The 21,917-nt window shown below is 53.1% G+C and overlaps 1 protein-coding gene across 2 annotated transcripts in view; it reads right to left on the reverse strand.

Moving 5' to 3' along the window:
* The window catches only part of LOC128815397 (mitochondrial Rho GTPase 2), a 45,735-nt gene extending 23,941 nt beyond the window's left edge, over nucleotides 1-21,794 (reverse strand). The window contains exons 1-28 of one of the 2 annotated variants that reach the window (XM_053992105.1): nucleotides 20,902-21,779; nucleotides 20,641-20,817; nucleotides 20,254-20,371; nucleotides 19,517-19,687; nucleotides 18,190-18,313; nucleotides 17,806-17,873; nucleotides 17,605-17,711; nucleotides 16,280-16,507; nucleotides 15,538-15,606; nucleotides 14,483-14,593; nucleotides 14,251-14,396; nucleotides 13,926-13,983; nucleotides 12,614-12,732; nucleotides 12,038-12,193; nucleotides 11,249-11,376; nucleotides 9,632-9,748; nucleotides 8,887-9,122; nucleotides 8,042-8,181; nucleotides 7,397-7,527; nucleotides 5,642-5,772; nucleotides 5,103-5,264; nucleotides 4,702-4,830; nucleotides 4,067-4,200; nucleotides 3,949-3,986; nucleotides 3,411-3,530; nucleotides 2,826-3,005; nucleotides 1,333-1,433; nucleotides 351-453 (exon numbers count right to left, since the gene is read on the reverse strand). In XM_053992105.1, the coding sequence (XP_053848080.1) occupies nucleotides 351-453; nucleotides 1,333-1,433; nucleotides 2,826-3,005; nucleotides 3,411-3,530; nucleotides 3,949-3,986; nucleotides 4,067-4,200; nucleotides 4,702-4,830; nucleotides 5,103-5,264; nucleotides 5,642-5,772; nucleotides 7,397-7,527; nucleotides 8,042-8,181; nucleotides 8,887-9,122; nucleotides 9,632-9,748; nucleotides 11,249-11,376; nucleotides 12,038-12,193; nucleotides 12,614-12,732; nucleotides 13,926-13,983; nucleotides 14,251-14,396; nucleotides 14,483-14,593; nucleotides 15,538-15,606; nucleotides 16,280-16,507; nucleotides 17,605-17,711; nucleotides 17,806-17,873; nucleotides 18,190-18,313; nucleotides 19,517-19,687; nucleotides 20,254-20,371; nucleotides 20,641-20,817; nucleotides 20,902-21,075 (3,676 nt within the window). In that variant the 5' untranslated portion in view covers nucleotides 21,076-21,779. Of the gene's footprint in view, nucleotides 1-350; nucleotides 454-1,332; nucleotides 1,434-2,825; nucleotides 3,006-3,410; nucleotides 3,531-3,948; nucleotides 3,987-4,066; nucleotides 4,201-4,701; nucleotides 4,831-5,102; nucleotides 5,265-5,641; nucleotides 5,773-7,396; nucleotides 7,528-8,041; nucleotides 8,182-8,886; nucleotides 9,123-9,631; nucleotides 9,749-11,248; nucleotides 11,377-12,037; nucleotides 12,194-12,613; nucleotides 12,733-13,925; nucleotides 13,984-14,250; nucleotides 14,397-14,482; nucleotides 14,594-15,537; nucleotides 15,607-16,279; nucleotides 16,508-17,604; nucleotides 17,712-17,805; nucleotides 17,874-18,189; nucleotides 18,314-19,516; nucleotides 19,688-20,253; nucleotides 20,372-20,640; nucleotides 20,818-20,901 lie in introns of both variants that reach the window. The other variant, XM_053992102.1, reaches the window with a different exon arrangement.
* Nucleotides 21,795-21,917: the final 123 nt, after the last annotated feature.

Raw genomic sequence — 21,917 nt, forward strand, 5'->3', positions numbered from 1 at the left:
GGAGCCTGAGTCTGCCCCACCAACTAAAGCTTGCCAACAGCAAAGAGCTACTGGATTTTACCAACACAAAGAACCTCTGTGTTCAAGCAAAGATCCCAATCCAACAGTCAGATCATAATTTCACTCAGTACACATCCCTAGAATCACAGAATAGAATCACACGTGACTTGGGCTGGAAGGGACCTTAAAGCTCATCTCGTTCCACCCCCTGCCATGGGCAGGGACACCTTCCACTATCCCAGGCTGCTCCAAGTCCTGTCCAGCCTGGCACTGGGCACTTCCAGGGATCCAGGAGCAGCCACAGCTTCTCTGGCAATACGTCCCACCACTCCAGAGCACTCCCAGTGTACCTGTATCTGGGTTCCACACCATATTCCCTCTGCCATTCCCATTGTAGCCAATCACTGCTTTCAGCTTCAGCACCTCACTGCCTGCTGGAGGAGACAAGAAACTCTGCAAGAAAAACAGACTCTGGCTTAAAATAATCTCTGGAAGAATGGTCTGGTCAGGTGCATCAACACCCACACAGGAAAAAGTGAGTGTCCTCAAACATCCATCCCACACAGATCCTGCCAACACTCACACAATTCCGTAACGGAAGAGACAAATAACATTCCATAACAAAAGAGACACTGCCCCAGCACAGCCAGGCACAGATGCTTTCAGATAGGGCACAAAACAGGCTGGCAGCAAATGCCGAGCTGAGGAGCAGCTGCTAATCCTGCTGGGAAAGAGTTCCACTGACTTGGAATGCAGATATTTCAACAGGAAGAGAACTGGGAGAAAAATGCTGCCAGGTGGAGGGACAGAGAGAGGACTGGAGGTGAAATTTGGATGTAGCTGTTCTCCCAGCACTAGCAGCAGAGCTTAGGGAAGGGCTGAGTTAAGTTTCTGTTTTATCCCTGCTGTGTTTGTTAACAGAGCAGGAGCTGTGCCGTGTCTCTCCTCTCTACGCTCCATGGATTTGCCTTCCCCAGCCTGCTCTGCCAATGCAGCTGCTCGCAAATATGGGAGCACAATGAATCACTCCATTGCTCACTCGTCTTTCACTCTCAATAGCACATGCCATTTCCACTCCTTTTGAATAAAAATGTATGCAGATTTGGGCAACACAAAAAGAGTTGAGCACAACTCACTTTTTACTAGTCTGGGAAGATTTACATGTAGAGGAGAACAGGGAATTAACGTTAGGATTTCTCACTGAACATCAGCCTAGGGGTATATTTCCCAAATTGCTTTCCAACAGAGAACAAAATGGAAATAATTTGGAAAATCCACCTACCCCAGCCCCAAAATGCCTGTTCTCCACCTGGTAACCAGCACAGCTCTCACCTGGGGGAGCACTGATGCCTTGAAGCGAGGAGTGAAATGCCGATAGGAATCTGGGCGGATGGAACACTGGGACTTGGGAGTTTTGGCCCCCTTCCTGGGCTCTGCCACACAAAGGAGAAAATGGTACCAATGGGATGCTGCTCCTGGGAAGGGTCTGGGAGCAGCACCCAGGCTGTGGCTCGCTTACATTCCGGTGCTGTGCACGTGTGAACACACACAAGGCAAAAAGCAAACTGCAGTGTCACTAGTGGCATATCCCAAGTGGGAAGGGACCCACAAGGATCCTGAGTCCAACCCCTGGCCCTGCACAGACACCCAACAATCCCACCCTGCACCTCAGAGCATCACCCAAGTGTTCCTGGAGCTCTGGCAGCCGTGCCCATTCCCTGAGGAGCCTGTTCAATCAATGCCCAGCACCCTCTGGGGGAAGAACCTTTTCCTGATGTCTAGCCTGACCCTCCCTGACACAGCTCCAGCCATTCCCTGGGTTAGTTCCTTTCCCACTTGTAATAATGTATCTGAACAACTCAGACTACAGTGTGCACCAGCCATTTCACTTGTAACTGTTCTTACCAGAATTTTCTCAAAGCTCTCTAAAATTCATCAAAGTCACTAAGACATAAACTGTACTAAAATGAGAAAGGAGAAGCTAAAAAACCGAATTCCAAGACCACAAAAAGAGGCAACAAAGAACTGTAAACCACCTAAACTATAACCAATCACATATTCTGAAAAGTACATACAAAACACGTAGACAAACAAAAACACCAATAAAAAATACACAATCAGCTTATACAGAAAAGTTATTATATATATATATAAGTACTTAATGTAAACAATAAACGGATTCTGCTTAATCATATTAATTAGTTATCCAAGAATCCTAAATTTCCCACACCCACTCAGCCACATCACACTGCAAACAGCCTAAGGACACCCATGCCTTGTGCTCTGGGCATACCTGTGAAACCACGAGCCCCACAGCTCCAGGTCTGGAACAGGAGCACTAGGGGCAGTTTTATCCTGAGGTTTTCCAATAAGTCCTGCTGAGGCTGAGCACTGGCAGCTGCCTGCTCCTGGCAGGTCGCCACACACCACTGCAGCTTCCAGGCTGTGCAGCTATTAATAGAGCCATTGGGAGCTTTAATTGCAGCTGGATTTAATGGGACGTGCCACTCAGAGACGATACTGGCTCCAGGCTGAAGACAGGCTTCTGGTTGGTGTGCCCAGAAGCAGCAGCAGGGAAAGAGCCAGAAAAACGAGCAGTTTTAGGGATCAGTGTGAGCTTCCCTCAGTACTGATTTCCCTTGGAAGGTCATGCCCAAGGGAAAATTCCTAAGGAATGCATTGCAGCCTTTCACCTCACAGCTCAGAGCACGTGTCTGGGTCTCTCTGCCCTGTAATAATAATGGCCTTTCACTGGTTTTGGGGGATAGACCAAGCTGCCATGCAGGCCTGCAGCTCTGTACAAACTGGCAATACCCCTGATTTACCGTTTGCTGGTTTTTCAGGAGACCTTGAGCTCTCCTGCCTCACTTTGGGCCTCACAACAGGCTCCTCATTCCCATCTGATTCCACCACAATGACTGAGGCATCTTTGTGCTTATTTGCCACCTTCCTGCTGCTGTCTGGTAGATCTGCTTCCTCCTCCCTGTCCGACTCAGAGGAAATACCTGGGGAGAAAAATCAGTGGGAAGATGGAGCCATCCACGTCCTTCAGGACCACTTCATGTGTGCCTGACCCCTTGACTTCTGGCAGTGTCATTCCCCTGCTCTGTGGAACAGCTCAGCTCTTAGGGTGGAGGGCAAAGCAGACAATTCCTATGAGGAATGACCAACAAGGTGTTTAGCACAGTCAGAGAGGCTGTGCCAGCAGCTCAGGACGTGGAGGAGGGCAGAGGATAAAGGGGTGCTGAACCCCAGCTAAGCACAGCTTAGGGGAAGGAATTGCAGCCTGGTCTGTCAAGTCTGCCAGAAGGGATCCCAGGTAGGGATGGCTCCAAGGATGCTGCTGAACTAGGCAAGTTTTTCCTAAAAGGAGGTTCATTTTCCTCTTTCCTGCAAGCAGTTCCTCTTACTTTGAAATGCTGCTGGGTGGACAGAGCTGATATCCAGACACGGTGGGGAGGACAGCAGTGGAAGAGGCACTCTCTGCCGAGGGGTCTCAGAGACATCCTTGGGTGTCTCAGAGCTGCTGTCTGGGAAAGAAAAAGGCTTGGTGTCACTTCCTTCACCCCATGCTCCTCTCATCCTTCTGGATAGTGACACCTTCAAGCTCAGCTTTCCAGCTTCCATAGAAGCCACTTCTCTGTGTTTTAAGAAAGAGAAGGACAGAGAGAGAGGGACAGTGAGGGAGAAAGAAGACAGAGGAGATGGAGGCAGAGAAAGACAGAAGGCAAAAGGTGAAAATCTACCAGAATGCCCAGAGTGACTCTGCTCAGAACAGCCCCACCTAGGCAGACTGAGAGGCGCTGCCAATTAATTTGAGATTGTCCTTCAAGGCTAATTAGCTGGTTTGCCCCCCACTACATGACTCCCTCAGGGAAGGAACCATCTCCCCAACTCCCCACCCTCTGGGAAAGCTGCCAGCACAACTCATGGAAGAGGCAAACTCACCTGACCTCAGCACCAGAGTGGACGTGGGGGAACAAGCCCTGGGAAGGTGAGGAGACTGGAGTCACACAGGGATGGGGCAGGGAATGGGGGCACAGACAGGCACTGCCAGCACCATTACCTGGCTGGGGATGACTTCACTGGAGGTGGAGCTAGGAAATCCCAGAGGAAGATGGCATCCCCAACGCTGATGACCTGCTCTTGGTTTGGGGTGAAGGCGACCTGCTGCACGGGCTCCGAGTGGCCGATGAACACCTGGGAGAGAGCACGCCTTGAATCCCCATCACCATTTGTCTTGTCAGGATGGGGTTACTCCACTCCCTGTCCTGCCCAGCCAGCGTCTAAAGGCCTCAGCAGAAGGTCCAGAAGAGGATCTATCACACACACAGTTCTCACACCGGTGGGCTGATCCATCTGGGGCCAACCTCCAACACATTCATTTGGGGAAGGAAGCAAAAGCTGAAGAGTCCAAAGTCTTATCCTGCCTCTGAAGCCTTGGGTGAACCATTCTCCTCTCCATTTTCTCTCTTTGTCCCTAACACAGAGCTATCACCTATCTCTGTCCTTTGCAGACGGTCTCACTGGGGTGCTCTGGCAGCCCCACCTTGTGCCCACTGCCAAGCACTGTTACAGTGTGGGATTGGAGCTGCATTTCTCTGCAAACTGGGCCAGGTCATACAGGGCCCATTTGCTGCTCTCTTCTCTGGAGATTCAGCAATGCAGCACCACCCCCTTCCCTCCCTGGGTGGGCAGTACCTGGAAGTTGACGTTGAAGCGCATCCGATAGTCCCACACTTTGATAACCTTGTCACCAGCAGTGAGCAGGTACTGGCCATCCTTGCTCAGTGCCAAGGAGGAACAGCTCAGCTTGTGCACAGGGGACACCTGAGGACAAGAAATGGCACCAGCAGCCTTAGCTGAGCTGGTTCATATCCTTATTTACATTTCAGCATGAGAAAAGTAGTGTGACAGTGTGGAAAACAAGGACAAGCTCGGCTCACCCTGAGCACGAGAACGCTGGGACAGCTGCAGGCTTCCCACTTGTGTTTCTTTGAAGCCTGTGAGCTCCAGGAGGAGTTTTTCTCTCATTTAACCTCCCAGAGAGACAAGTGCCCAGCCCCCACAGGAGACATCGTAGATGAATTTCAGTGTCCTACCTCTCGCACCAGCCGTCCGGTTTTTGCATCAAGCACAAGGATTTTATTGGAAGAAGTGGATACCAGGAGCTCGCCCTGAGGCACAGGACCAAAGCAGACCTTCACTGCAGAGTCCAAGATGGTGCTGTGCAGGTCCAGGATGCTGATGTCCACCCTCAGCAGCTGTGGAACAAAGAGCCACTGAACAACCATTGCAGGAGCCTCAGGATTGCTCCCATGCTCCTAACATGAAGCTGTGGAGCCCCCTGGACCCTTCCCTTCCCACTTAATGAGGGGCTGCAGGTCCAGGCAATGCCCAGGAGAGCAGGTCAAGAGGGAGGTGAGAGCTGACAGCCTCCACAGCACCTCTCCAGATTATCTTTCTAGAGGGGAATGAAGGCAGAGGAGAAGAAACCTTGAATTTGTTATTTCTGTCTTACAGAAGGGAAAACAGGGAGCTCACTGTCAGCCCCACGCCCTGATCCACCTCCCTGGATGCTGCCTATGGAGTTTCCAGGGGACAGCCCTGTCCCCAGGAGTGAGGGGACTCTGCTGGGTACCTCATCGAGTGAGCAGGCCTCCATCACTGTCACCACGTACTTGGAGGGCCCCACGAAGGCCAGCAGGCGACTGTCCCCACTGACCACCAGAGTGTCCACGCCACTCCCAGCGTCCCGGGCCACCACATTGCCTGGGGGACACAGCAAGAGAGTGAGGAGCAGCAAAGCCCACTCTGATGGTGCTGCCGGGCAGCAGCTGCAGCTTCTCCTGCAGCCTGAGAAAAAAAGCAACCTGTACTGTAGGAGATGCTACAAATTTTATTTACACTCCCAGAATGAGCAGTGAACCACCTCAAAAACAAGGTTAAGATGCACAGCTTGTTGCCTGAGTGAACACGCAGTATTTTCAAGGAGAGCAGAACAAAGCCAAAGGAATAAAATTGATTTTAGGGCTAATTTTTTAGTGTTACAAGAGGCTGTGATGAGGAGCTCTGAGATCTCAGCTGCAGCCTGGGTGTCTGAACCCAGAGCACAATGAGGTCAGTGCTGAACACCACCACACTGATGTCAGTCCAGAGGGCAGAGAGACCCAGAGGTCTGAAAATCACTGAAATTACAGCAATTCTCTGTATTTATTCCATGACCATAATTCCAGTGTTCTGTCCCTGGAACGTGACCAGGCAGCAAACACAGTTTCAGAGCAGAGTCACCAGAGTCCAGCTGCAGCACTGACACCAAACCTGGGTTATTTTGGATGAATTCCCTGATTCCTCCAACCCCTGTTCCTTCTCCTGCACACTTCCTGGGGCAGGTTCCTCCTCTTTGTGCAATATTGCACAGTATAAAAATCAGAGTTTCCTTTCCCTGCCCAAGCTTGTGCTGTCACAACTGATTTCTAAAGTATACATTAAATGTGACACTAATTTTTCCAAACTGCCTTGCCCCTGCCCTGCCTCCAGCTCTCCACCAGCTCCTTTCACCAGCACAGAGCAGCTCTGCTGCAAGCAGGATTAGGGCAACAATCCACTTCAAACAAATTAAATTGCACATGTACAGAATACAAAGAATCAGGGCTTGGGCATGGATAAATCTCTGTGACCCCAGCACATTAATGAAATCATCACACCAGCAGGATGAGAGGGTTTGAACCAGGACAGGTAGGGAAGTGCTGGCAGTCACTGGGGTTTGCTCACACAGAAGGTACAAACAGCAATCACAGAATCATAAAGGTTGGGAAAGCACTCTAAGATTATCAAGTCCACAGGTGCCACATCCACATGTCTTTTAAATCCTTCCAGGTGACCACATCACTGCCCTGGGCAGCTGTGCCAGTGCCTGACCACCCTTCCAATGAAGAAATTTTCCCATGATCAAATCTAAACCTCCCCCGGCACAGCTGGGGCCAGTTCCCCTTGTCCTGTCCCCGTTCCCTGGGAGCAGAGCCCGACCCCCCTGGCTGTCCCCTCCTGTCAGGAGTTGTGCAGAGCCACAAGGTCCCCCCTGAGCCTCCCTTTCCTCCAGGCTGAGTCCCTTTCCCAGCTCCCTCAGCCCCTCCTGGTGCTCCAGCCCCTTCCCAACTCTGTTCCCTTCCCTGGACACGCTCCAGCCCTCCGTGTCTGTCTTGTGAGGGGCCCAGAACTGACCCCAGGACTGGAGGTGCCTCAGCAGTGCCCAGTGCAGGGGGAAATGACAAAGCTCAGAAGGTTCACTGGGAAATATCACTCCAAGCAGGCTGAGTTTGGGTTGGCTCTGGGGTCAAGACGTCTCTGCTTATACAGAAAAAGAAGAAAGGCAACCCCAATGCCAGAGTCTTACCCAGGACTCTCAGAACCTGGATTTTCTGTGCCAAAAGTCTGTACAGAGCCAGAGTTCCCTGCAAGCAGGAGCTGAACATCAAATTGCCATCTGGAGAGAAGGTCAGCCCGGTGACTGCGGTGCGGTGCTGCCTGAAAGAGGGCAAAAAATGTGGAAAAAGAGAAGAGAAGAAGGAATCACAGACAGAGGGAACAGTGGCGATATTGAGTGTAACACAGTGAAGAACCCAAGAGGATAAATTAACCAGGAACAGAGCAGGACCCTGCTGTGCTCACCCCTGTAGCAGCCCAGGACAACCAACACTCTGACTTGTTGGAAAACCGAGCAGCAAGCGCAGGCTCCAGCCTGGATGGAACCTGCTCCTTCTCCCTTTGAGCATCCTCCAAATGCCACACTGAGGCTCACAAGTGCTCCCTGCCCAGCTACTCTCTAGGACAAGCTCTTTCCTACTGCTGTCCACTGGGAAGTCACAATGCAAGCCCTCATGGCTTTCACAGCTTGGGCTTTCACCATCTGGAGCTGTGGGATCTGCCCCAAACGCACCCAGCTGGGACCTGAGGCTTGTGGAGCTCCACGATTGTCACTGTGGCTCTGTCTCATCACCAGGACACCCGGTTAGCCCCGTGTAGCTCCCACTTCACTCACTTGTGCTCCAGCAGGAGGTCAGAGGCAGCCAGGCTGAAGGTCCTCACCACCCCGCTGTCGAAGCCGCAGGCTAGCATCTTCCAGAAGGGGTGGAAGGCCACAGTACAAGGAGTTTCCTCTGCAGCTGAAAAGTCATACAGCTGCAGGGAAGAGACACCACAGGCATGAAGCTGGAGAGGACTGGAGCTGCAGCTGGACCCAACAACTGATCAGCCTCACATCTCCACCATGAGCATTTCTCTGTTCCTGCCTGGATGGATCCAAAGCCCACTGTAGTCCTGGGTCTTTGGGCACTCAGATAAAACCCTTGGGTGTTATTGTTTGTGCTAAAAAGCAGTCTTCGACAAAAGATGGAGGAAAAAGAAACAGTTTTGCCTAACAACACTTCAGAACTCTGTACTTCCAAAGGGTCTCTTGCCCACAGTACCCCTCAGCTTCAGGGAGGGCTCCTGAACTGTGGGGCTTTGATAAATGGATCAAACAGACCAGGGAGACTCTTAATAAACATGAGACACTGTGGATATTTGCAGTTCAGTCAGAGAGAAAAGAGAAAGATTTCTGCCAGGCTAAGCCTGGGAAAAAGTCCGGGAGAAATGTAAACAATCTGTTATCTTGCTTTCCATTCATATTGTTTATAGGTATGTTCTGCCACACTGACCCCAGTCCAGTGTACCAATCAGGTGAAATGTTTTTACTTTAAGACCAATCGAATTAATGTTCACTATGTTCTCTATAAAGGAGAGATGTACTTTGAATAAATGCTCATTCTTTGCCTTCTGAAGTCTCTTCATTCCCATCCCTGCCTCAACAGCGACAGGACACCACCTGCCTCTTGTGTCACCCACCTGCTGCCTGGAGGCGAGGTCCCACACTCGGATGGTGCTGTCCTGGGACACTGTTGCCATCTGCTTCCACTTGCCCTCCACTGAGAAGCCCAGCACAGAGCCCTCGTGGGAGCGCATCAGCGTGTTGTAGTCCCGGGCCTGGACATCCAGGTAGCCCAGAGTCCCAGCAGCTGTCGTGGACAGGACTTTGTGGCTGTCTGGGCTGATGCAGACAGAACTCACAGAAGCCTCATGCTCTGGGAAAGACACAGGAGTCAACAAATCCACTGGGAAAGGAGCAGCTGGAACACAGCTACAGACCCACATTAAGGAAAGCAATGCCCACAGGAATGAGCAGCCCACAACCTGAAGACTGAACATTTGCAGGTGTGAGTTGTGACAGATTAGAGAGATTAGTCTCTGCCCTTCCTAACGTCCCTGGGCTCTGCTGTAATGGTGAGTGTTTCAAAAATAATCAAGAACTGCTCGACTTTCCCCCTAATTTTTCATGGACAGATGAGCCGTGGCTAGAAGGGGACAAAAATCAAGATGGAAAGTCAGTTCTCTCCCAGGAGATCCTGCACGTTTTTCCTATGAGTTACAAGAATAAATATGAATAATTGCCACTGAAGACTACCAAGGCAGTCAGCCCTGGAGGCAGCACACGCAACACAGCCCTGACTCATGAGGATTGCTGTGGCAGTGGAGCTCTGGATCTGCAGCAGGCGATGTGGAGCTCAGAAGCACCACTCCCACCTCTACTCACCTGCCTCTAGGACAGCAGCTGAGAAGTCCAGTAGCCACAGCCTCATGTAGCCATCCTCTGATCCAGTGGCACAGAAGGTCAAGGACATGCTGATACTGTTTATAGCAATCCCAGGGCCTGGAAACCCAAAAAAACAACAGCTCCTTATACAGGTGAAACAAGAAAACTCAACCTGAGAGGGGGCCCACCCAAGAGCTGAGTCTGGTAGTCCACCCACAGCCAGCTGGAGCCTGAGGAGGATGCAGGAAGCCCACAGTGCTGGCAGAACAGGCTGAAGGGTCTCAGCCAGCCCCCCTCAGGGCTCCAAACTCTTTATCATTATGAAACTCTTGTCAGGCACAGAAGATTCCTACCCCTGCCATATTTTTGCCTCAAACATGTTGCTCTGGGGTTTTGTTTTTTTGAGAGTTTTAAAGTTATTCTAAAAGTTTTCTACATTTTCTGATGTTTACATATTTCTACTGAATTTTCTCACACTGTTCATATAAATAATGATTGTTTTGTATTTTTTTTTTTTTTTTTGTGGGTGGAGAGAATTGATGAACTGTTGGTTTTACCAGTGTGGTTGGAGAAGTGGTAATTTCATCCTCCAATCTACTGTCATTTTAATAGTCTATATATAGTGGAGTCAGAAAACAAAATCTCTCTTTTGGTTCTTTTTCTTCCCTCTTTTACATAACATATGTCTGTGAGTAATTTTGTGTCATAGTGTGACATCAAACAGGATCCTGCAGCAAAGGATATCCCAGATTAACTGCCTGAGGTACAAACCCTTTCACTGCCCTGTCCCAAAGCCTCTCTGCAGAAGGGAGATACAGATGCACAAACTGGGAGATTTTGATTCAAGGTGCCCATCCACAGGCTTTTTGAACATTTCCAGGGATAAAATGGGCAGCTTGCTCCAATGCCTTATCACACTTTCAGTCAAGAAATTTTCCCCAACATCCAACCTAAATTCAGGTATAAAGGCCATAAGTCAGAGCCAGCACTGAGACCAGGAGGCACCAAGGACTTTGTTTCATCTCCTCTTGGGCCCTTTCTTGCTCATGAAGTGAGAACTGCAGTTACATGCCTCTCAAAGGCCACATTATAGATTAATTAGCTCAATTTGCCAAAGCAAACTATGCACTAAGTTTTAAGATATCAAAGCAATCACACTTGAAAGTGAATTCTTCCTGCTGTTCAAGTTAATGGAAGAGCTGAAAGTTGGTCTACTTAATGTACAGCAACAAAGATTCCCCAAACGCTCTGCACCAGCTGAATAATGAAAAAATCCCCAAATTCATCTTTTTCATTAATCTTCGTTCTTTTTCCATCTCTCCATTAAGCCTCCCATCAGCAAATGAAGACCTTGTCTCATGTTTCTAAAAGTAGTGTTTCTCTGAAAGTGCAATCAGCATTTAAAATGCTAAAATCTTTCTTAAAACGATACTTTGCTGTACTAAGGAAGATTATTTGCAGTCCTTAAGAGGCAAATAGCAATGATCTAATCAACCCCAAAATAATTCTTCAGCAGTAGGTAAAGAGCTGGTTGGTTTGAGCTGATTTCTGACCCCGATGGTGGTGGAGGTGGTCACTGGTTGTTTTTACCCTCTCCCTGCCTGCTCCTGCTCCCACCTGAGCTGCTCCCTGCCTGCTCCTGCCCGTCCCCCTGGGGCTGTGCAGGCAGCAGGCGCCGTGCACTCCGCACACAGATGTTCTTGTAGTCCACCTCCAGCACGTGGCCACTCCTACTGCACACAAAGCTGTAAAAAAAAAAACAACCCAGGAGAGATTTGCTTTTAGTAAAAAAAGCACCTTGGTTTACATTGTTTGTGTAAAGCAATCCTGGCTCACAAGTAATATAAGAGGTCAACAAGGTGTTCAAGTGTTCAACACACCTCCAAAGAAGTCAGAGCTTCATATTTAGTTTCCTGAGCCTTTGGAATTGAAATTAGTAAAAGAGCTAAAAGCTTGCCATAAACTCCAGAAAGAAGCCTCCCTCTGCCACAGGCTGGCTGAGCTGACAGCTCTGCCTTTGTGGGACAACATGGGGTGGCAACAAAGGTCTGGCTTTGATGATTAAAATAAAACAACAAAGTGTGTGTCTGTATGCAAGAGGATGTGTACCAGGCTCCTCCCGCTGACCCAGGAATCCAACAGAGAGCTTCAGGTGGGGACTGAGTCACTAAATATGGCACAACAGCAGCATGGCAAGAGCAAAGAGGCTGTTCTGCCAGCAGCCAAACCCCTTTTGGGAGGTGACACGTGCTGAGTGGGGAGAGCCTCTCCCAGCTCCAGAAGGCAGCTGTATTTTGAGGGAGAGCCGCAGCAAAGCGCCGTGGTGGAGGGGGAAGGCGAACACTAAGCAGGGAGAGCTGCAGAGCTGCCTCCTGCCCGGGACAGGTGACAGTGACAGGCCCTTACAGTGCACGGTCCTCCGGCTCCTGCTCGGGCCCCGCCTCGAAGGCCAGGTCGGTGAACTCCAGGGAATGGTACTCGCCCAGGCTGACGGGACACGAGCGCAGGGCTCCGCTCCGCACTCGCCACAGCCTGATGTTGTCCCGGCCACACGACACCATCCTGTCCCAGGAGACATGGCCTGAGCACCAGGGCAGGGTTTCCCAGGCCCCTGAGGGAAGGGCAGTGTCCCAAGGGCCACTGACAGCAAGGACTGAGAGCAGGAATGGCAACCAGATGGCTGCAGCACCACAATTGCCCCGCAGCCATGCCAGAGTTATCAAATAAAATATTTATTTTGGTTTGGGGTGAAGAGACCTTAAAGCTCATCTCATTCCACCCTCTGCCATGGACAGCAACACCTTCCACTATCCCAGGCTGCTCCAAGCCCTGTCCAACCTGGCCTTGGACACTGCCAGGGATCCAGGGGCAGCCACAGCTGCTCTGGGCACCCTGTGCCAGGGCCTGCCCACCCTCACAAGGAACAATTTCTTCCCAATATATAAGAATCAATACTTTCAATTTCTTTTCCTGGCACGCTACCTGGTGTCATCAAAGAAAGCAATCTTCATGGCCTGGATATCCACATCTGTGTGTGCTTTGGCCAGCACAGTCACGCCTCCACCACGAGTCACCTGAGCAGTGTTCCACACCACCACCATCTGAAGCAAGAAAATACGATGGGAGAGCTGCTCAAAACCTTGGCAGCAGAAGAGCTTTTCATCCCACAGCTGCTCCAGAGCTGGGCACAAAGTATTGATAACAGAGCTGGAGCAGGGAAATAAAACCCATTGCACAGAGGGTTTAGGACAGTCCAACAGCTTTGCAAAGCTTCATGGCAATATCCTTGTCTGCAATCCATAATTAGAGGTTCTAAATCCCAGGGCTGCCTGGCAACGGGGCTCAGACTTGGAAAGAAAATCCACAGAGCAGTGGGAACTCTGCTTGCTGGGATATAGGAACTGTCCCAGGGCTGAGGGAGCAGGAGGCAGCACGTGTCCACTGCTCAGTACAGGTCTGTCTGCCCCCAGTGCCCATCACCAGGGGCAGGAGTCAAACCCTCTGTGCAAAGCAAAGGGGCAGATGCCTGCAGAAATGCAGGAGGATGCTCTGCATTCCAGAACAGCATTAAAACCAAACCCAGCATCACTTCAGAGGCTGGGATGGGCTGAAGCATTACCCTGGGAGAGGTACTCCCCCACCACCCCCATCCTCCCACTCTGCTTTCACCCACTGATCCCACCTCCCCAGCTCCCACACGGATCACAGAACAGTGCCACGTGCTGGGAAAAACACAGAGCACTGGGTGGTTTTTATTTCACTTAGTGATGGCACAGCTAATTGCTGATGGTCGTCACTAAAGGATAAAAAACAGTTCCACTGACAAAACAAAACCCCCAGTCCCATGGAACAAGTTTATTTTTGACTGCTACACGTGGGATCTGCGTCATCCCCAGCTACAAAGCTGGGCGGCAGCTCCAGTGCCAGGCATCCCTTCCCACAGTGATGCCTGGAGCTGGAAGATTTCACCTCATATCTTGCCCTAAATGCTATTAAAATAAAGATATAGTCCCATCACCCTGCCTGGGACCACTCCAGGGAGAGAACAGCCCCATAGCACAACCCCAGCAGGTCTCTCCAGCTGCTTCCAAAAGGATTTGTTCACCTGCAGCTGAGGAACACCCACAAGCATCAGGCAGAAGGAAAGTATTCTCTAGGCAGCTAAGGAGAAAGGGATGTCCCCCAAGAACATGTCTAGGAAAGCTGAGAGCAGAAGTTTGCCTGGAAAAGAACTACAGCATCTGGAAGAACAGCTCTCTCGGAGAAATCTCCCAGCCCCAGTGCCAGCTCTCACCGTTTTGCTGTGCACGTCCTTCCCGACACCACACAGAACAGCTCCACTGTGGGAAAAGCTGCAAGAGGAGAGACCTGGTGAAAAACAGCTCCTTGTAGCCTGGCTTCATCCTCACAGGGCATAAAAGGGGACAAGTAGTGGGGATGGGGAGACAGCAAGACCTGAGGGATAAGCTCAGCACAGAGCTGGCAGCATATCCAGGCCAGCTGCTAGCGGTGACAAACACAGGCGGCTGTAATTCACGCCTGGTGTATCAGGCAGGAATAGCACGGAAGAGCTGCTGTGCTGCAATGCTGAGCACGCCCCTGCACGCACTGCCACCCACCTGAGAGACACGAGGGACTGCAGGTAGGTTTTGAAGAGGCAGAGGCAGGTTCCCGTGGGGAAGTCCCAGAGGCGGCCCAGGCTGCGGGGCCCGGGCTGTGCCGAGGCCAGCACGGTGCTGCTCCCGCTGAACGCCAGCGCCGCCACCTGCGGGAAGCACGGCCGGAGAGGAGCCCAGGAGAGCTGAGGGTGCACGGACAGGGCTGCCAGCAGGGCTTGCAAGGGCTACTCACCTTGTCTGTGTGGCCAAGGAAGAACCTCTGCTCGCCAGTCTCGAGGAGCAGGGCGACGATGACGGCGTGGCAGGGGTACACCACAGCCGTGCTGTCCTGTGTCCACAGAGCCTGCAGCACCGAGACAGGGGGGACACGGCTCCAGAACTGCCCCACAGCCCACGCACACAGCTCTTCCCCAGCCCTGGAAGTGTCCAAGGCCCGGTTGGATGGGGTGTGGAACAACGTGGGCTAGTGGGAGGTATCCCTGCCCGTGGCAGGGGATGGGCATTAAGGCTCCTTCCCTACTATTGAACAGCAGATACAAGGAAAATGACATTGCTGGCAGAGCCTCGAACTGACTGAACCAAACCAACCTTCCTTTACCCTAATACAGACCACAAGCAAGGCCCAGTGTGCCACAGCAACAACCCAAAACACAGCCCTTCCTTTCCAGCCTCCAACAAAGCAGCACCAGTTTTAATGTGTTAAAAAGAAGTGAATTTTAGTGAAGGGTCTGGAGCACAAGTCTGATGAGAAGCAGCTGGGGGCCTCAGCCTGGACCTTCTGGGTCTCCACAATTCCCTGACAGGAGGGGGCAGCCAGGTGAGGGTCAGGCTCTGCTCCCAGGGAAGAAGGGAGGAAACGGCCTCAAGTTTTGCCAGGGGAGGTTCAGATTGGATATTGGGAAAACTTCTTCACAGAAAGGGTGGTCAGGCACTGGCACAACTGCCCACAGCAGTGGTGGAGCCACCATCCCTGGAGGGATTTAAAAGACATGTGGATGTGGCACTTGGGGATGTGGGTCAGTGGAAGGCCTGGGATTCCTGGGAAAACCAGTTGGAATGGATGTCCTTAGAGGGCTTTTCCATCCTATGATTCTGTCTAATGGGCCCCATAATTTTTAATTCACCATCCTAACAGCAGAGCAGTTGTCACAGATGCTCAGGCCCACCCACTTCGGGATCATTTTTCACATCAAGCAGTGCCACACTCAGCTGCATTTCACACCTCCAAAACATCCATCCTGGCCACACAAAGACAGATCAACTCCCCAGATCACCCAAGCCACTGACCCATTTGGTGCTGCAGCCTCCAAAGCCAATAATGGTTCTCAGCTTCAGGATGGGATCCGGTACAAGCCCCTGGAAAAGAAAACCAGACAGAACCATCATAGAGCCAGGCTGGGGTCCACCCTCCATGGGGCACCCCAGCCCCAGGGCTTGGCTCTCTGAAGCACAGAGGCAGCTTTGGGTTTCTCCTGTCAGAGGGGATAACTTGAAAGCATTTAATGTGGCAGAGTCAAAGCTGACAGCAGGAGGAGCTGGGGTTTCTGAGTTAAGCAGCTGTCCCATCGAGCCCCAGTAATACCCTGGGGCCACTGTGAGAATCCCAGACTGGTTTGGGTTGGAAGGGACCTTAAAGTCCATCCACTTCCACCCCCCTGGCCACAGACAGGGACACCTTCCACTAGCCCAGGTTGCTCCAAGCCCTGTCCAACCTGGCCTTGGACACTGCCAGGGCTGTCCTGCCGGCTGGGGCTCACCTGTGGGATGGCATAAGGGCCAGAGCCCTTCCTGTACACACCTGGAAAACCTGTGGCTTAAGGTCAGCACATCTGAACACAGGGTCCCTCTGTCAAGGCAAGCAGAGTGCAAGTGGGAAGAACTGCTCCTCTGCATCTCTTGGACTCCATGAGTTTAACTGAAACTCCAGCGTGAACCTTTGTGTTCCCTCTCTCCCTTCATCAGAAATAAAGGGAAATACTCCAAAGAAATACCCCAAAGCTACCCTGTGACCCTCCAGAACTTGACACACCTCCTCCGAGCCAGGGACAGCTCGGGTTGTGTGTCCCCTCCTCCGATGAGCATAGACATGGATGCCACCATCACTGAGTGGCAGTGGCTGCCTCGTGTCCCCCGCACTGTGCAGCCTCTGCTTCTCCTCCAGCATGGGGTCTCCAGCAGGAACAGCTCCCAGAGGCCCTGGGACTGCCAGGTGAACCTCAGGGATGCTTTTTGTGATCACAGGACACCGATGTGGCACCTGAGAATGAGGAAAGCCTCAGACAGAGCTCAGTTCTGCTCCCAGTGCCCTTCACCTGCACAGGGGCAGAGACAGGGAGACACCCACATCTGTCCTGAGGGCTCTGCATAGCAACACAAAGAGGAAAAAAATGTGGAGGCAGAGCAGCCCTGTGGGTACCTGGCTTGGCCAGGTTGTTAACCAGCCCTCTCCTTACACCCCCAGCATTGTCTGTGCACAGTTCATCTCCTCCAGACAGCAAAACAGAGCCTTGTCCAAATGCTCCTGGAGCTCGGGCAGGTTTGGACCACTGCCCTGGGGGAGACTGGTCAGTGCCCGACCACCCTCTGGGGGAAGAACCTTTATCTAATATCCATTAAAACCTGCCCTGACGCAGCTCCAGCCATTCCCTGGGTCCTGTCCCTGTCACAAAGAGCAGAGATCAGAGCTGCCCCTTGGAAGGAGCTGCAGCCCCTGACAAGGTCTGACCTCAGTCTCTTTTTCTCCATCTGATCAAACCAAGTGACTGCTGTACCTCTTACTCTTGCCCTCTAGACCCTTCACCACCCCCACAGCCATCTTTTGGACACTCTCTAATAAGAGAGGTTGTGCTCCTCAGTTCTCCCTCTCCACAGCATGAGGATGGCTTCCCCAGTCCCTCTCCCAACAGCCACCACCACACTGGTAAGCCAGTCTGGACACCAGCTCTCACATCACCCCCAGTTGGGAAGGGCAAACCAAGCTGAGAGCAGCTGCAGCCCCAGCAATGCCAGCTCCACAAACTCCTCTGCTCCCCGAGGGCACTGCTCACATTCCCTAGTCTCCAGACCTCGCTGCCTTATCTATAACTTGAAGACACACAGATCTGCTGCCTCCACAGAGACAGGGAAGATGGATGTCTGGAGATTCCAAGGTACTTGGCACATCTCCTGTCTCTGTGCTGCACCACACTGAACCCCCAGGCGGTCACTGCAGGGCTGTGGTCACCAGACCGTGCCTGGAACAGCTGCCAATGACAACAAGCAGCTTCTACATCTTAATTTAAGACACAGATGCAGGGAAAAGCTCCATGGGAAGCAGGAAGGAAGGAGCTGCAGCCTCCTCCACAGTGCACTTACAGCTTTGGGACTGCTTATCTGCTGGGTGAGGGACCGGTCACAGACTGCTCTGGAGAGTGTCACCGGCTGGGTCGGTGGGTGGCCGGGCTCCTCTAGCACTTGGTCACCTGGGCAACACAAGGAGCAGGTCGAGCTCTTTTGGAAACCCAGGGCACCCAAGTGGGGTGGCACAGCCTTGGCTGCCGTCCCCAGCATTCCCACCTGCCACAGGATGTGGGAAGCTCTTCTGGATGGAGTTGTGCAGGAGCTTAGCCCCCTCAGATGGGAACCTGAGCAGAACCAGAGGAAGGCACCGTGTCACTGGGATATTGCATTGGCACCTCAGCCTGGCACAGAGGCCTCTTTGCTGTCTCCTACAAGATCCCTTCCCTTGTGCCTCATGGTCCTCCAAACACAGGGTACCAAAGGCAATGACACTAAGGGTGTCTTTGTTACCAACACCTAAATGCTGGAGGTGGGGGAACCACAACCCAGCCGAGCCCCAGGTTCACCTGGATGTGTATTCCTCAAGTGGCACTGCCCATCCTGCCCCTCCCAGGGGTGCAGGGCGGCCTGGGAGCTGCAGTGGGATCGGAGCAGCCATACCTGATGTAGTCATAGAGGTCGTGCCACTTCTCCCCCTTGGGCACAGGAAAGGCCAATTCCCGGGGCATGGGAGCCACCCCGCGGCAGGACAGGTCACCCAGGCGGGCCTTGGCGAATGTCACACCTGGCAGGACAGGGACACACACACACAGTGAGCTCTCCACGCCCAGGGAGCTGCCTGAAATCCTACTCCCTGAGGGATACAGGCACACGCCACTTCCCAACGGAGAAACAAAGAGCACAAAACTGAGGTTTGCAACAAACCCACCTTGCACAGGTGTATTCCTGTAACTCTCAACCTCCAAAGAAGAGCCCAGAGCATAAACCCTTGGATTTCAGTTATAAACCCCCAGGCTCAAGATTCATGTCATGTCTGTTCACTGATTCAGCAGTTTCACATGATTTCTCTTAAGGCTCGTTGCCCATTTTCTTATTTCCTCCATGACTTTAAATTTAGGAAAGTGAAACAGAAAAGGTTTCAAAAAAGATATAACAAGTTTCAGGAATTTCAAAGCAGCCCCTATAACTTCTTCCTCACTGATGCTTCCCAGCAGGCCAGGCAGTTCAGACAGAATTCCAGCACGAAAAAGGAAAGAGAGAAAACAAAGGACTTGACCAAAGTACCTCTGCCACACTGAGCAGGTGGATAAAAAAAGCAGGTTGGAAGATTTTTGACACAAAAAAAAAGCACAGGCTCTTCCAGCAGATGAAAGCACAAGTCTTGCAGAAGTGAGGCCTGATGACACCTTTCATTTTTACCCCTGAAAAAATTTCTAACCATAGAAAGATATTTAACTTTACTCTTTTCATTCACTTTTACAGCTGGAAAATGAGAGGATACTTTCCTCCAGAGTTTGGAAGACTGTATTCCATTCCAGATTTCCTTCCAGTGCCTAAAGGGGCTCCAAGAGAAGTGGGGAGGGACTTTGGACAAGGGCCTGGAGGGACAGGACAAGGGGAAATGGCTTCAAACTGCCAGAGGGCAGGGATAGATGGGATATTGTGAAGGAATTGTTCCTGGGAGGGTGGGGAGGCCCTGGCACAGGGTGCCCACAGAAGCTGTGGCTGCCCCTGGACTCCCTGGAAGTGTCCAAGGCCAGGCTGGACAGGGCTGGGAACAACCTGGGCTAGTGGAAGGTGTCCCTGCCTGTGTGGAAACTTCACATTGTACCAAGTATTTTGCCCTTTCTGTTCCCATCATAGAGCACCAGCAGCCCAGTGCTCTGCCAGGGCTGCAAACTCAGCTTTGAACCCCCATGGGCTCCCCTCAGGCTGGGCTGGAGTCTCAGGAGGAAGCAGAGGCCAGCCCGAGCTCTGGGCTCCTCACCTGGCTCGAACAGCAGGTCGCTGGTGCAGAGGTTTTTCACGAGCAGGTTGCAGCAGAGTTTGACCCCCCTGAGGTGGCTGAACCTGCGGCTCAGGTACAGGGCCAGGATGGAGGGCAGGTCCAGCACCAGGCACGTCCAGCGCACGTCAGCCGGGGCTGCTCCGGGGACGCCTGGAGGAGAGGACAGGTGGGAAAAAGGCTACAGACATGGACCTTGCTGGACACGAGACACAAAGGTCACAGGGCTCAGTATGAAGTATTTGCCAGGCGAGATTCCCACCAGGCCTGTGCCAAGTGGGAGATGGGAAAACATGTCTTGTAGGCTCAGGGGTAGGGAAGGACAGACAGGCATACCACCACCTCCATGCCTGGCCTGACACTGCACCCCACTGTTTGGGAGAACAGGGATAGGGGACAGCCCAACCAGGAGCTACAGCTCTGACCCGGCTGCAGAGGGGCTCCTGCTCAGGCCCACCACTGTTATCATAAAATCCTGAAATGGTTTGGGCTGGGAGAGACAACCTTTAAACCCATCTCATTCCATCCCCCTGCCATGGGCAGGGACACATTCCACTAGCCCAGGTTGCTCCACAACCCATCCAACCTGGCCTTGGACAATCCCAGGGATGAGGCAGCCACAGCTTCTCCTCAAACACATCGAGCCAACTTGAGAACACAATTTACTGTCTAGCAATTAGTTTTGGTGGTGGTGTGCCAGTCCAGCCCCAGCTCCTCACCCCGCCGGGCCGTGCCCTCGCTGGCTGCCCCGCAGACGAAGGGGAACTGGAGCCAGGTGGCCGTGGATTTGAATTCCCTGAAGAGGTTGGAGAAGGAGATGCGAACCACCTGGTTTTCCTGGGAAGAGACACACACACGGAGCTTTAGTCACCCTGGTGGCTTCGGCAGGGAAGTGCTGCAGAGGAGAAGGCATGTGGCCCTGTCTCCTGTCCCCTCCACATCCCCGGGCCCCACAGAGATGCCACCAGGATGGAAATCATCTCCAGTCTGGAGTGACCCAGCAGCAAAGAGCAGCCACATCCTGCAGGCCCCAAGCCCACCAGTGCCATCCCCAGTCCTTCAATCAGCCACCATGGCAGAGTAAGAGGCCACCCCGTGTCACAGACCTCGGTGGCGACATCCAGGTGCACGAGGAAATGCTTGTGGGGCAGGGGCCTGAAGAGCAGGTAGAGGTAGCGCCCTGTCAGCCCCAGGGACTGTGTCCCTGCCCGTGGCAGCTGCAGGTAGCTGCTGGCTGGGTTGGAGCCTCGGATCCGGTAGATCGTTCCCTTCATCCTCGTGTCCTTTGGAAACCAGGGAAAGATGGGGGGTGGGTGAGCACTGCCCACCCTCGGCCAGTGCCCCCCACCCCACGGTGGCCCCGTTACCGTGAGGGCGGCCACGTCCCCCTCCTTGGCAGAGCGCTTCCACTCCTCCACACGGAAGTGCTTGAAGATGTTCAGGTAGGGACGCTGCCAGGCTGCCAGCACCGGGATCATCGGGGGGATGGAACCCCAGCCTGGACACCCCCCCACTGCCCCCTGTATGCCCCGAGGTCCCATTAGCACCCCACTGTCTGCGTGTCCTGAGTCTCCCCAGCCCCAGTGTGAACCTCATGATGCAAGCCTGGTGATGACCCCATTATCTCTTTACCCGAATTCCCCCCAGCCCTGGTGACACCCCCAAGCCCCAGAGTCCTGCTGAGAGTCCCATTACTCCCCTCCTCCAGGCCCCTCCAGCCCCAGGAATGCCCCTGGAACCTCCAAACCCTGCCACCACCCATTCCCACCACCTCCTGACCCTGCAGCCCCGGTGCTGTCTCTGCCCCGAGCACGGTCACAGACCTGCTCATGGAACGCCATGTTCCGGGTCCTCCCCCCGCTGACAGCCCAGTTCCAAGCCTCCCCAGCCCCGGTGGCACCCCGTTAACTCCATGCCCAGTGATGCCCTTGTATCTCAGCGCATGCAGCCCCCCAGATCCCGCGATGCCGCTGTGCCCGGTGACACCGCCGGTACCCCCATACCCGGTGACAGTGCCCCGAGCCCCCCGGCCCCAGGGACGACCCTGAGGCCGAATCCAAGCAACCCCAGCCCGACTGACATCCCTGTTACCGCCGCTCTCCAAACGCACAAGCCCCTCACCCCCGTGCTCCAGAGGTCTCCCATCCCCGGCGCCCTCCGCTGACGCCCCCGTTACCGCAGTGCTCCCAACCCCGCCGGAACTGCCCCATCCGCGGTGACACCGCCGGCACCCCCGTGCTCCGAACGCTCATCCCCGGTGACGCCTCGGCTCCGCCACCCCAGTGAGGGCCCATGTCCCCCCATTCCCGGTCACTCCCCCGTTACCCCGTGTCCCCCCTCCAGTCCCCGCTGTCGCCCCCGCGCGCCCCCCACCTGCCGCCAT

Source organism: Vidua macroura, chromosome 16 (assembly GCF_024509145.1).
Source record: "Vidua macroura isolate BioBank_ID:100142 chromosome 16, ASM2450914v1, whole genome shotgun sequence".
Taxonomy (NCBI): Eukaryota; Metazoa; Chordata; class Aves; order Passeriformes; family Viduidae; genus Vidua; species Vidua macroura.